Below are 11,567 nucleotides of genomic sequence, written 5' to 3' on the forward strand. Positions count from 1 at the left end.
CTAGGATCAAGTCCATCCATTAACCCAGCACTGCCAAGGCCACCACTAAACCATGTCCCCGAGAGTTACACCTACACATCTTTTAGATACCTCCAGGGATGGTGACTCCCTCATTTCATGGGCAGCCTGTTCCAATGCTTGACAGCCCTTTTGGTAAAAAAATTTTCCCTAATATCCAAGCTAAACCTCCACAGGCACAACTTGAGGCAGTTTCTTCTCCTGTTGCTTGTTACTTGGGAGACCAATCCCTACCTGGCTACAACCTCCTTTCAGGTAGTTGTAGAGGATGAGAAGTTCCTGCCTCACCCTCGTCCTGGTTGCAGAGTAAATCAGCATCCCTGCCCTGAAACCAGCCTAGCTGCACAGACTTACAGCACCCGAATTCCCATGGCAAGGGAAAAATCATCTCTCCATGCAAAACCACTTGCATGGTACAGTGTGTGTGGAAGAGCTCAGGTATTCTGCTCCCAACCCACCACAAATAGGTGCCCAGATCCATTTTTTGTGGGAGTGGGTTGTCCTGACGGGTGAATTCCCTGGTGCTGAGCAGGAGTTCATGCACTGAGAAGGGCACTGGCATGCAGGGGCAAGACCCTGTGGGATGTCCCAGCAAGGAGCAATGCTGCAGCATGGGTGGGAGCTGCAGGTTTGTACTGGAGCCCCAAGAGTCCTCACCTCAAAGATCTGAGTTCTCACACTGCTGGAGCCCATCTGAGCACGAGCTAGGACCTGTTTTCAGGGTGACACTCTGCAATAAACTCTTTAGGAGGTGGAAACCTGCTGTACAAACACAGCCACACACCATGGTCAATGCCATCAGATTCTCGCTGTCGCTGATAAAGCAGCAACATTTGACACAGAAGAAGGTATTTAGTGGGTGCCAGAAAAAAAAAGCTATCAGCAAAGCAGAGATGAGCAGGGTGATATTTACAGCCCCTGTGTGTGCTCCCAGGTCAGAGGTGGTGGGAGAGAGCAGGAGGAAACCTCCCTGGGGGCTGTGCAAGTGTGGCGTTTGGGGAGAGGCCATTTCTTCACCAAGACCTTAATGCCCCACATCCTCCACCCAAGCACCCTGTGCAAATGCACTTGGATATAACATTTCCCACTGTCCTGCTTCCCAGGAGCTGCCAGCTGCCATCAGCATGAAAAAAGTCACTCTGAGGAGATCCGTGGGTTTGGAAGCTTCACCCCCCAAGAACAATGCAGAAGGGCAAGTGGGACAGGTGGTGAGTGCAGGGAGCCAGCCCACCCACAACCCTCAGCCTTGCCTCCCCTTCCCAGCTCCCAGACACCCTGCCTGGAAAGTCACTGGCCTGGACTGCCCCGCTTCAGAGGGAAAGTTTTATTCCCAGCACCACTAATGTATGGATGAGGACTCCAAATGCAAAGGGATGATTTTATCCTCATCCTGCTCCGTGTCTCCTCTCAACCTCATCCTCTCCAGTGTTGCTCCAAGGAAACATCCGAGCCTTGGAGAGCAGCAGCTCCACTGTCCAGCCAGCTCCTGCCTGAGTGCAATGCCAATGCAATCCCCTCCATGCAGGTCCCAGTGGCACTCCTGGCAGCAGAAGCAGCCCATGGGGCTGGGTGCTGGCTCACACCCCCCCAGCTCTGCTCTCAGGCTCCTCACTGGGCCCTGTAGCTGGTGGCATGTTGCTGTAGATCTGCTCCTGCTGTGGCACACACTTCTGCACCCTGGCATATATCGCCTCTGTTTCCTCTTCCACAGGCTGGGAAAGGAGAGGGATAAACAAAAAACATCCTTTGTGGGGCTGCTCCAGGGAAACACTGTCTGCTGGAACCTCTCTCGGTTGCTTTAAGCACCCAGGAGCAGCCATGGGGACTGGAGAGGGAACCCACATTACCCAGGGTCACTTGCTCTCCAGTTTGGTGAGCCCCTTTGCAGCCCCCTCCCTCCCCACCCAGCCTATCCCAGTGCCCATGCCATCACCCACCTGCCCCAGCTTTCCCCCCACCACCTCCAGCTCGGCATTCTCCTACCTTAGCACTGTGCCTGACTTCCATGTACTCGATTGTGGAGTTTTGCAGGCTCCGGAAAGCCTCGGCGTTGCTGTACAGCTGGCTCTCGGCTGTGCCCACGTGGTGGTTAATGTCTGCATAATTCAAGGCATCTGCTCCCTGATGGAGAGGGATGAGCTCTTAACCTGCTGCCGCCTGCATCCACAGGGGTGGGAGCACCTCCTGCCCTGCTGCCTGTCCTGATGGGTGCTGAGACTGATGGCTGCAGGAGCACTGGGTGGAAATAAAACCTGAAGCAAGGGCTGGTTCAACATTCCCCAGGGGAATTCTAGTTAGTGACACCAGCCTCTCCTCAAAATCTGGCAGATAAAATCAGAAAATGCTCTCCAAGCAGTGAGCAAAGAGCAGCTGCTCCACTGCTGCCTCAGGTGTGCTTTGCCTGTTTCCCAAGCCTGTTTTACTCAGAGGAGCAGCTCCCATGCCTGGAGGGGCCTGGGGGCAAACCTTTTATCCCAATCCTAATTTCTCTTCCCGGGAATACTCTGTGATAGTCACATAAAAGCCCTGTGTCTTTCTGTTGGCGAGCAGTGCCCAAAGGATCCCTCCCAGCCTAAAGCACCATGAGCCAGGCTGACAGCAGAGGCTCTGGCAGCTCAGGGTGTAACGCTTCCCCTTTCCATGAGAACTTGGGACATGGCATCCCAAGACCTCATGAGGTTTTCCTTACTGTATGAGAAACACTGCGAGTCCTGTCCATCTCTATGGCTGCTCTGGAGAGGGCTGGATGGAGCACGGATGTGGTTAGACATGAGTGAAAACAGAGGAAAAGAAATTAATTAAGAAACTGCACTGCCACTGCGAATCTCACCGTAAAGCAGAAAAGGAACCTGTTATCCTGTGAGCCATCCAAACTGGAGCAGCTCTTCAAATAAAACCAGACCCCACCTGCCAGCTGGCAACGTCCTCTCCTGTCCCCCCCCATCCTTCACTCTGGCCTTAAACTTTGTGTCAAGCTTAGTGCAAGCCTGGCCCACACAAGTGAGCCCATCTGGGGAAGCTGATGGTGCCCAGACAAACACAAGTAGGTGCTGGGCCAAGCAGCACCCACCCCAAGGGCTGCCATTCCCTGCTCCCATGGGGATGAGACCTGTGGGATGGTCCCACCGTTCCCTCAGGGGAAGGAGTCCTCCTTGGTGGAGGTCTCAGTGATGGACCAAGGAACTGGATGGATCAGGGAGGGAATGGGGGAGAAAAAAAATATAGAGGAAAAAATAAATAAAGCAGAGGCAGGTTCTGGTGCAGAAATAGGGTGTGTGTGGCAGTGGCAGCTTCTCTCACCCTTTTTCCTCTTCCTGGACAGTATTACCAGAACAGCAGCAGCCACGGCAAGCAAAAGAAGAACTACTACGATGCCTGGAGTGAGGATGTGCTCAACCACGTTCAATCTGCAAGAAAAAAAGAGTTTCTGTTCCCATACTTCTCAGGAGGAACCAGCACGGAGCAGGGTTGCGGGAAGTGGCTGTGGGTGACGGGGCTTTCCCTGGGAGGAAGGACAGCAGGTGTGGGGTGGTCAGGCTGCCAGCTGGGCACGGAGCAAAGCAAACCAAAAACTGCAGAAGCAAACTGACACTGAGGTCTGAGAGCTGCTGAGTCTTCTCTGGTTTAAGGATGGGTTCCTGAACCTAATGTTGCTCCGGTTTAGCTCCACTATTTGTTGACCTTGTTTGTAATGGGCAAGCAGGCAAAGTTGGTGTGCCAGCTACCCCTGGAGCATGCTAATGGGGAGCCTCAGCTTTGCCTGCTGAGGCATCACCTCCCAGAGGCAGGAGAGAAGGAGGGAAGCTCTACAACTCCTGTTTAATGCTTTGGCCACTATCTCTGCTGGGCTGTGTGTGACTATAAAGCAGAACAGGACACTGGCCTGCATTTGGTTTCCCAGTAGCAAACACTGCCTCTGAGTTTTGGGGAAGGAAATGGGGTCAGGCAGAAACCGCTTCTCCTGTGGCAACAGCTCATGGCTTGCTTAAGCTGCAAGATGGATGGGAGAGAAGCAGGGCTTTTCTGGGGCCATGTGACCAGAGACACTGGAATTATTGTCATAGAATCATAGAATGCTTTGGGTTGGAAGGGACATGTAAGATTACCTAGTTCCAATCCCCTGCCATGGGCAGGGACACCTTCCACCAGACCAGGTTGCTCTGAGCCCCATCCAGCCTGGCCTGGAACACTTCCAGGGGTGGAGCACTCACAACTTCTCTAGGCAATCTGTGCAAGTGTCTCTCCACCCTCATAGGGAAGAATTTTCCCAGGTGGAGTGGTCTCTAAAGGTACAAGCAGGATGTCTGGATCCTTAAGGGAGGTGTGAAGAGTCTGAGGGTTGCAGGGCTCCAGCTGCACCAAACAAATCTTGTTGAGGGAAGTGGCTGCTGTAGGCAGGAGCTGCTACTCACCTTTGGTTGCTGGACGGATTTGATGTCATGTGCACAGTTCCCCCTTGGGAAGTTGTCTGTGTGGGGCCTGTTACAGGGCTAGTGAGATCGGTGTGCTTGTTTGTGGTGGAGGTTGATGGTGGGGTGGCTGTAATGAAAAGAGGAGAGGCTTGTTTGATCTGTCTCTGGGGGGGAAAATGCTGTGGGTCTTTCAGCGAGTCAGAAGTGACCCACTTACTGTCACACAAGGAGTAGTTGAAGGACACTCCTTGAGGTGGGAAGGCTGTAAGACCCTACCACTGCCCAGGAGGCTTTTCACAGTCCTGGTCCCCCTCAAAACATGCACAAAACAGAGTTCATCCTGCAGGAAGGGGGTCTGGGTACCCCATGACTCGTTCAGTACTAACACAACAAACCCATATATGTGTCCTGCCATGGGGGCTGATCCCTAGCAAGGCAATGGAGAGGGATGTTCCCAAAGCCCAGGGCCTGGTGCCCAGAGGCTCTGCTTGTCCCAAGTGGGAAACAAGGCAGCACAGGAGGTGAGGAATTCCCCAGTGTGATGCAATAAGGCAAGGACAGCACAGACAAGGACAGCAAGATCTGATGAGAGGGAAAATGAGACACAGAGAGCAGGTAGGTGCATCCCACCAATGGAGGTGGCTGATCCTGGAGCACTGAGAAGGAGCTGTGGGGAGATCTGGGCAAGGGGAGTGGGTGATGGTGGCACCTGCTGCACTGTGGTGACATTGGGCACCTACCACCTGCAGGCTGCCCCTACTGCAGCCCTTGGTCCCAGTACTTGGAGGGGGACACATCAGGGCTGGACCTGGGGGACCAAGTACTGACCTGGCAACACGATCACCTCCACTTCATCACTCCAATCTAACTGGAGCCTTCCCGTTCGCACCCCACAGCGGTAGATTCCCGCATCCTCCTCTGTCAGATCCTCCACAGTCACTGTGAACACCAGGTGTGTGTGGTTATCCCAGATGGAGAATCGGCCCTTCCGCACCACGGGCTGTGACTCCGAAGTGATGACGATGTCCTTAGCACAGGTATAAACTGTTCCCGGTTTGCACCAGAACTTCGGGTTCATCTCCAGGCCGGGCTGGTACTTGCAGGTGACCGAGAGGGACTCCCCCACGCGTCCCCGCACGGTTCTGTGCCAGCCCATCGCCCCACAGCCTGTGGAGACAAACGGAGCCGCGGGAGTGCTGCCACCGCACCGACACCTCCCGCCCGTCGCGGCCGCCCCCACGGGCCCCTCCGGGAGTGGGGGCCTCTGGCGAGACCTTACCTGGCAGCAGAGCCCAGGCGAGCAGAAGCAGGAGCTGCATGGCTGCTACGGGACGGCGGAGCTTGGCACCCTGGTTCCTCGGCAGGGAGCCCCGCCCGCCCCCGGGGCCGCCCTGTCGGGGCGGAGCGCGGGGACCCCCGGGGCTGCCTGACCGTCGGGGCTGCCGGAGAGACAAGTCGGGGGCGCAGGGCGGTGGCGGGGAAGCTTTATTGGAGTTGGCGGCGGCAGGAAGGGCGCGGCGGGGCCCCGGTGCTGCCCTCCCTGCCCACGCCGTCGGGGCCGGGGCGGCCCGGGGTCGGGAGGCATCGGCCGCGGCCGAGGAGTCCCGGCGGGGGCTCAGCCCCGCAGGCTGACCCAGAGCACGGCTGCGCTCATGGCCAGCAGCGCCAGCAGCTGCAGCCCGGCCAGCACCGGGAAGTAGCGGAAGGAGCCACGGGTTCCCTCCGGAGCATCCGGCTGGAGCGTCGGGGTTGCAGGTGTGAAGGAGCGACGGATGCAGCGGGTGCCAGGAGGGCACTTTGTCCCTCTCCATCCCCCCTCGCTCAGGGTGACACCTCCTCCCGTAGTCTGTCCCCGGCCCCCCAGCGCTGTGGTCACTGTTGCTGGGGTGGAATTGTGCAGGGACTGACCTGGCAACACAATCACCTCCACTTCATCACTCCAATCTAACTGGAGCCTTCCTGTTCGCACCCCACAGCGGTAGATTCCCGCGTCCTTCTTGGTCAGATCCTCCACAGTCACTGTGAACACCAGGTGTGTGTGGTTATCCCGGATGGAGAATCGGCCCTTCTGCACCACGGGCTGTGACTCCGAAGTGATGACGATGTCCTCAGCACAGATATAAACTGTTCCCGGTTTGCACCAGAACTTCGGGTTCATCTCCAGGCCGGGCTGGTACTTGCAGGTGACCGAGAGGGACTCCCCCACGAATCCCTGCACAGTTCTGTGCCAGATCGCCACCCCACAGCCTGTGGAGACAAACAGAGCCATGGGAGAGCTGCCACCGCACCTACACCTCCCGCCCCATCGGATGATCCAGTGTGTCTCTGGCCCCAAGGATCCCCTCAGCCCTACCTGGCAGCAGCAGCCAGACAAGCAACAGCAGGAGCCACATGGACAGGGTAGCCTGGGCCACAGCTGGGGCAGCCCTACTGCTCCTTCTATGTTGTGTCTCTAGGGCTTTGCTTCCTCTTCTGCCTGGGATACCAACTCAGTTACTGCTGGGCGTTCAGCAAAAGTGTAGGGTTTCCTGTCAGCTGCCTTCCTGCCTTGCCTGGTCACTGAGAGCACTTGTTGTGCCCCCATGGCAGGACACAGTTCTGCCTCTTACCGCCACACTGCCCAGCCTCTCTCACCAGGCACAGCACCTGATGGGGGACCTGCCTCTCAAGGGATGGCTCAGCACTGCACAGGGACCCCCTGAGCCCCACACAAGTCTCCAGGCTGGGGCAGTGCTCCTGCATGGCCACCCTGTCCTTCCCATGGGAATGCATATGAGGAGCCCCCGCCTCCTGCCCCAGTACAGCTGGAGATGGGCACTTGTCCCCGCTGCCCTTGCCAGCACATCCCCCCAGACTGTTCCCAGCACAGCCCCTCTGTGGCTCAGGATCCGATGCCCTGATTAGGTCCTCTCAGGCCTCCCCCTGTGTCCCCATCCCCTGTAGGTGCTGTAGTGGTGGGGACACTTGTGGAAGGACACTCGTCCCCAGCTCTTGCTCAGCTGGAGCATTTGGTGGCATCAGACAGAGTTGGCAGGCTTGAGGCTCCTGGGGCTGAGGGCTCCTTTCCTTGTGCCAGGGCTTAGCTGGGTGATGGGGAATCAGGTGCCAGCATTGCCCCTGTGATCCTGTATCTCTCCCAACCACAAGGCAGTGTGTCCCCACACAGTGTGTGCATCAGCACTGACAGCCACGGGCACCCCAGGCTGTGCTGGCAGCTGAAGGAGGGAGCAGGTGGACAGACAGACAGGCAGACAGGCACCTGCAGGATACCACGGCTTTATTGCAAAATTGTCTTCGTTTGGCAGCTGCAGCTCAGCAGACACAGGCTCTCTGCACTCCAAACCCCCCTCTCTCCAGCACTGGGGCTGCCAGGAGGGGCCAGGGCTTCACAGGGGGGGAGAATCACCGGGAGCCAAGCACCTCCTGGCACAGGGCGGCTGTGGTGGGCGGCACGGCCCCAGCAGGGTGGGGGGAGAGGGGGCAGGAGGGTGTCCCTGGGGCTCCAAGGTGGCTGGGAGAGGAGGTGGGCAGCCTGGTGTCCTGGTGCTGCTGGAGGCCTCAAAGAGCTGTTGGTTTTCCTGGTTGCAGCTCCTATGCCGGCTCCTCATCCAGGCTGCCCCACACACCAGGGCCAGGGCTATGAGAAATTTCAAGCTGAGGAGGACCAGCAGGTGGGTGACACTGAGCTGGGACCTGTATGGAGAAAGGAGATTATGCTAGAGCCTGTGTAGGGTCTGTGCAATGAGGATGAGGACTGGGACGCTGGCATGTCTGCCAGCTGCCCTGCTTGCCCCTGGGATGCTCCTTGGAGCTGCTGCAATGGAGGGACACACAGCTGGGAGATGCATGCAGTGAAAAATGTGGTTTTGGCCAGGGGATGCTGCTGGGGGCTTGCCCGGATCCCAAGCTCTTACTCACAGCACTGGAGGCTCCCCACGGCCACTGGAGCCCACATCGCTGCCTTCGGTTGTGGTTGAAGCAGCTGTGAAGGAAACAGAGTCAGAGCAAAGTGGAGACCCACCCCACACACCCCCCTGTCCTGCCCCCTGCACAGGGGTCTCTGCCCTGACACTTCGGCCACGGAGGTGCAGGAGGTGGAGATGGGGGTATCCAGTAATGCCATGGGCACTGTGGGGGAGGAAGAAGAAGGAGGTTACTGCCAGCTTTGCTTCCAGCCCAGTTTTACCTGCAGAGACCATCACCCTGGTGGTGTGGGATGTGCTGAACCACAGTTTCCTCTTCACCCCGCAGGAGTACCGGCCTGCATCCCCCAACGTGACTCCACTCTGTGTCACCATGAACGAGTGTGCTGTGTGGTTGTCCCTGATGGACACCCTGCCCTGTGTCACCGTCACCTCTGAGCCACTGGTCTGGATGATGTTGGTGCAGCAAAACCAGAGGAAGCTCTGGCGGCACCAGTACTTGGAATTGAGCTCATAGCCTGGCTCATAGCTGCAGGACACTGCCAGCAAGCTGCCTTGGTCAGCTGTCACCTGCTTGGGGCCTTTCACTGCCCAGACACCTGTGGGGGACACAAAGAGGTGCTGCAAACATGTCCTGGCATTGCCTTGGGGAACCAAGAAGGATCTGAGCCCAGGATTCTTGGGGGCACCCAGCCCCGAGGGAGGCTGTGTCTGTACACCCGCTGTGCCAGGGAGCAGTGCTGAGAGGAGATGTCCCCAGTCAGGAAAAAAGAGCCCCCATCAAGGGTGTGTGTTATTAAAAGAGCAAAAAGCCTTATTCCCAGGGTTCACATGACAGCAGTAGATGCACATCTCAGAGATCACCCCCCCGTAACTGCCACAAGAAAAGGTCGGGATCAGCTGGGCTCTTGCCATGACCATGGTGAGTTTCCTGGTCTGGCTTGGCCCCAACCTCTCCACAGCTCTGCCAGAACCCCTGAGATGGAATTGCCTGACCTGTGTTCCGGGCTCTCACCTGGGGAAAGGATCCAAACCAAGAAAATCCTCATTTTCCAGCTTCTTGTTCCCAGAGTGGATTTTTCCCTGTGGTTAGTCATGAAGAACCTTGCAGGAGGGAGCCAGGTCCACATTCACTTGGGTGTCCCGGGAGTTTTCCAAGCCTTATTCTCCTGTCCCTTCTTTGGGCAGTGCTTACCCACAGATGACCCTGGATGTCTTTTTTTAAGTTACTTGTTTCCTCCCCTTCACCCAGGCCCATGACTCACCCTGGGGTGTTTCGTGAGAGAGACTCTGCTTTTCCTCTGAAATAGTCACTGGGTTCCCAGTAAAATACCAAAATGCAGCAGCTTCCTCTGCTGCAATGGCCATCCCAGTGGGGAGCACAGCCTCTTCCCCTACGCAGAGCCCAAAGGACTTTGGGGAGCTTTGCAGGGGGGCCAGGCCAGAACAGGGATGCAGGGTCTGGGGTAGAGTGGAGGCAGGTCTGGCCCTGTGGATGGACTGGCTGGGACTGACAGAATGCTCTCCCAGTTGTGATGGACTCGGATAACAGACTGAGATGATGGACAACCATCCCCCTGCACTGCTATTCCCTGGCTCTTGAGCCAGTGTGAGCTGGGCTGCTTTTGTTTGTTTTCTGAAGTAGAAATGTCTCATTTCCTCCCCAAACCACCTTCTTCGGCACAGCCTGGGGGTTTTGAGTGACAACAGTGTTTTAAATGCTTCCACTAAAAGTTTCAGAAACCCAAACACAAAAAGCAAGGCCTCTTCCCTGGCAGCTGCCTTGCTGATGGCTTTCTTCTGATATGCCCCTTGGAAAGAGCAGAAAGCACAAACCTCTGGCATCCCCTTCCCTCTCTGTCCCTCATCATGGCAAGAGGAAGCTCTGAGTTTTCCTTTTGATCATGAAATAACCCCTTCATTTCCATCTAACTGGCTGTGAGCCAAGACTCTGCAAGTAACAGCCAAGATCTAAATTCAAAAAAGTAGCTGGAGGTGGCAAACCAGCTTTCTACTGAGAAACTTCCCACAAAGGCTGTGCAGCTGGGGCTCCAGCCACTTTGTCTTCCTTGGGCATGCATCCCTGCCACTGCTTGGCAAAGCACAGTGAGTCCTTCCCACCCTTCCCTCAGAGCAGGAGGACTGTGAGAAGTGGCTCAGAGGTAGAGGCTCCAGATGGAATGTGCCCAGAGAAGGTGCCTCCATTCTTTACTGCATGAGGATTTCGAGGACAGCTCAGTTACCCGAAAGCAGCCAGAAGCACTTTTTCAAAGAACCACTTTGGTAGAGTTCCTGGGAAACTTTTCAAGTCACATCCATGCTGCGTCATCTCCGTCACATCACTGTCACTTCACCATCAGATGTGAGGTGTCATTTCCCCTTCCCGTTCTCTGTTCCATGTTTGGTTCTGGGCAGGATGAGCAGCTGCCCAGCCCAGTGCAGGGGCTGGACCCTCAGCACAGACCAGGGCCACTTCCTCCCCATCACAGCAGTTCCCAGGACTGTGTTACCCCACTGACTCCATTTCAGTGACTGAAGGCAGGTCTCCTTCTTGCCTCTGAGGATACTGCAGTGATTACAGCCCCCCAGCATCAACACTGCAACTCTCATGTGGGGTTTTACTCTGATATTTCTCCTCTCAGCTGCTGGGTGAAGGGGCCCTGGCTGAGCAGGACACTGGCCGGGGGCTGTTGGTGGGGGTTTGCAAAGGGGATGGCTCCAGCTCTGCACCTCAGCCCCAACCAACTCAGCAGCGTGGGAACATGCTCGTGGAGGGGAAGAGCAAGATGGGAGTAGGCAGGAGTGAGAAACCCCAGAGTGCTGACACAGGAGTGTCTGTCACATGAAGGGCTGTGATATTTATTCCAATTAAAATGAAACCAGAGAGGGAGTAGAGCAATCCAGGCAGAAACCAGTGCAGCAGAGCATGATGAGGAGTCACACTGCCTAAAATGGGGAGAGCCCTGCAGAGAGCCCTCCCAACACCCTCCAGCGAGGGCATGGGTGCTGGGGTGCTCCAGATAGCCTGGGGGGAATGAATTAACACAGCCACCTGCAGAGGACAGGGAAAGGTACCCTACTCTGCACCAGCACCTCTGGGGGGCTGTGTCAGGGTCCTGCCAGCCAAGACCTCTCCCTTTTGGCAGCAAGTGGCCCGGGAAGCACAAGGCGAGGCTATTCTGTGGGAGAGGAAGCATTCATTGCTGAAACACTT

The 11,567-nt window shown here is 56.6% G+C and overlaps 3 protein-coding genes across 3 annotated transcripts; all 3 read right to left on the minus strand.

Moving 5' to 3' along the window:
* Nucleotides 1-1,261: 1,261 nt before the first annotated feature.
* On the minus strand, nucleotides 1,262-5,929 carry LOC127475468 (CMRF35-like molecule 6). The gene is made up of 7 exons (XM_051797304.1): nucleotides 5,710-5,929; nucleotides 5,259-5,597; nucleotides 4,431-4,557; nucleotides 3,319-3,425; nucleotides 2,708-2,760; nucleotides 2,002-2,139; nucleotides 1,262-1,730 (listed from the first exon to the last, which is right to left on the minus strand). Exons 1-7 carry the CDS (start codon nucleotides 5,747-5,749, stop codon nucleotides 1,596-1,598), a joined length of 939 nt encoding a protein of 312 aa, XP_051653264.1. The 5' UTR covers nucleotides 5,750-5,929; the 3' UTR covers nucleotides 1,262-1,595.
* Nucleotides 5,930-6,045: 116 nt separating this feature from the next.
* Nucleotides 6,046-6,823, minus strand: LOC127475884 (CMRF35-like molecule 6). Its single transcript, XM_051798078.1, has 2 exons — nucleotides 6,784-6,823; nucleotides 6,046-6,677 (listed from the first exon to the last, which is right to left on the minus strand). The coding sequence occupies exons 1-2, from the start codon at nucleotides 6,821-6,823 to the stop codon at nucleotides 6,046-6,048; spliced, it is 672 nt and encodes a 223-aa protein (XP_051654038.1).
* A 1,521-nt stretch (nucleotides 6,824-8,344) lies between these two features.
* On the minus strand, nucleotides 8,345-9,485 carry LOC127475885 (CMRF35-like molecule 8). The gene is made up of 3 exons (XM_051798079.1): nucleotides 9,369-9,485; nucleotides 8,617-8,952; nucleotides 8,345-8,412 (listed from the first exon to the last, which is right to left on the minus strand). The coding sequence occupies exons 1-3, from the start codon at nucleotides 9,481-9,483 to the stop codon at nucleotides 8,345-8,347; spliced, it is 519 nt and encodes a 172-aa protein (XP_051654039.1). The 5' UTR covers nucleotides 9,484-9,485.
* Between the last annotated feature and the right edge of the window lie 2,082 nt (nucleotides 9,486-11,567).

The sequence above is a fragment of the Manacus candei genome, unplaced genomic scaffold (genome assembly GCF_025592945.1).
Source record: "Manacus candei isolate 608988 ecotype Guabito, Panama unplaced genomic scaffold, ASM2559294v1 h1tg000047l, whole genome shotgun sequence".
Lineage (NCBI taxonomy): Eukaryota > Metazoa > Chordata > Aves > Passeriformes > Pipridae > Manacus > Manacus candei.

What these genes read in the sequence shown, in the direction of transcription:
- LOC127475885 (XM_051798079.1), bottom strand. Translation starts at nt 9,483, where the DNA reads ATGTGGACCTGGCTCCCTCCTGCAAGGTTCTTCATGACTAACCACAGG. An exon ending in GGTTTGGATCCTTTCCCCAG is followed by an intron (nt 8,953 to 9,368) that starts GTGAGAGCCCGG and finishes TGTCCCCCACAG; the next exon opens with GTGTCTGGGCAGTGAAAGGC. An exon ending in CAGGGTGATGGTCTCTGCAG is followed by an intron (nt 8,413 to 8,616) that starts GTAAAACTGGGC and finishes TTTCCTTCACAG; the next exon opens with CTGCTTCAACCACAACCGAA.
- LOC127475884 (XM_051798078.1), bottom strand. Translation starts at nt 6,823, where the DNA reads ATGTGGCTCCTGCTGTTGCTTGTCTGGCTGCTGCTGCCAG. An exon ending in TGTCTGGCTGCTGCTGCCAG is followed by an intron (nt 6,678 to 6,783) that starts GTAGGGCTGAGG and finishes TTGTCTCCACAG; the next exon opens with GCTGTGGGGTGGCGATCTGG.
- LOC127475468 (XM_051797304.1), bottom strand. Translation starts at nt 5,749, where the DNA reads ATGCAGCTCCTGCTTCTGCTCGCCTGGGCTCTGCTGCCAG. An exon ending in CGCCTGGGCTCTGCTGCCAG is followed by an intron (nt 5,598 to 5,709) that starts GTAAGGTCTCGC and finishes TTGTCTCCACAG; the next exon opens with GCTGTGGGGCGATGGGCTGG. An exon ending in GTCCAGGAAGAGGAAAAAGG is followed by an intron (nt 2,761 to 3,318) that starts GTGAGAGAAGCT and finishes TGCTCCATCCAG; the next exon opens with CCCTCTCCAGAGCAGCCATA.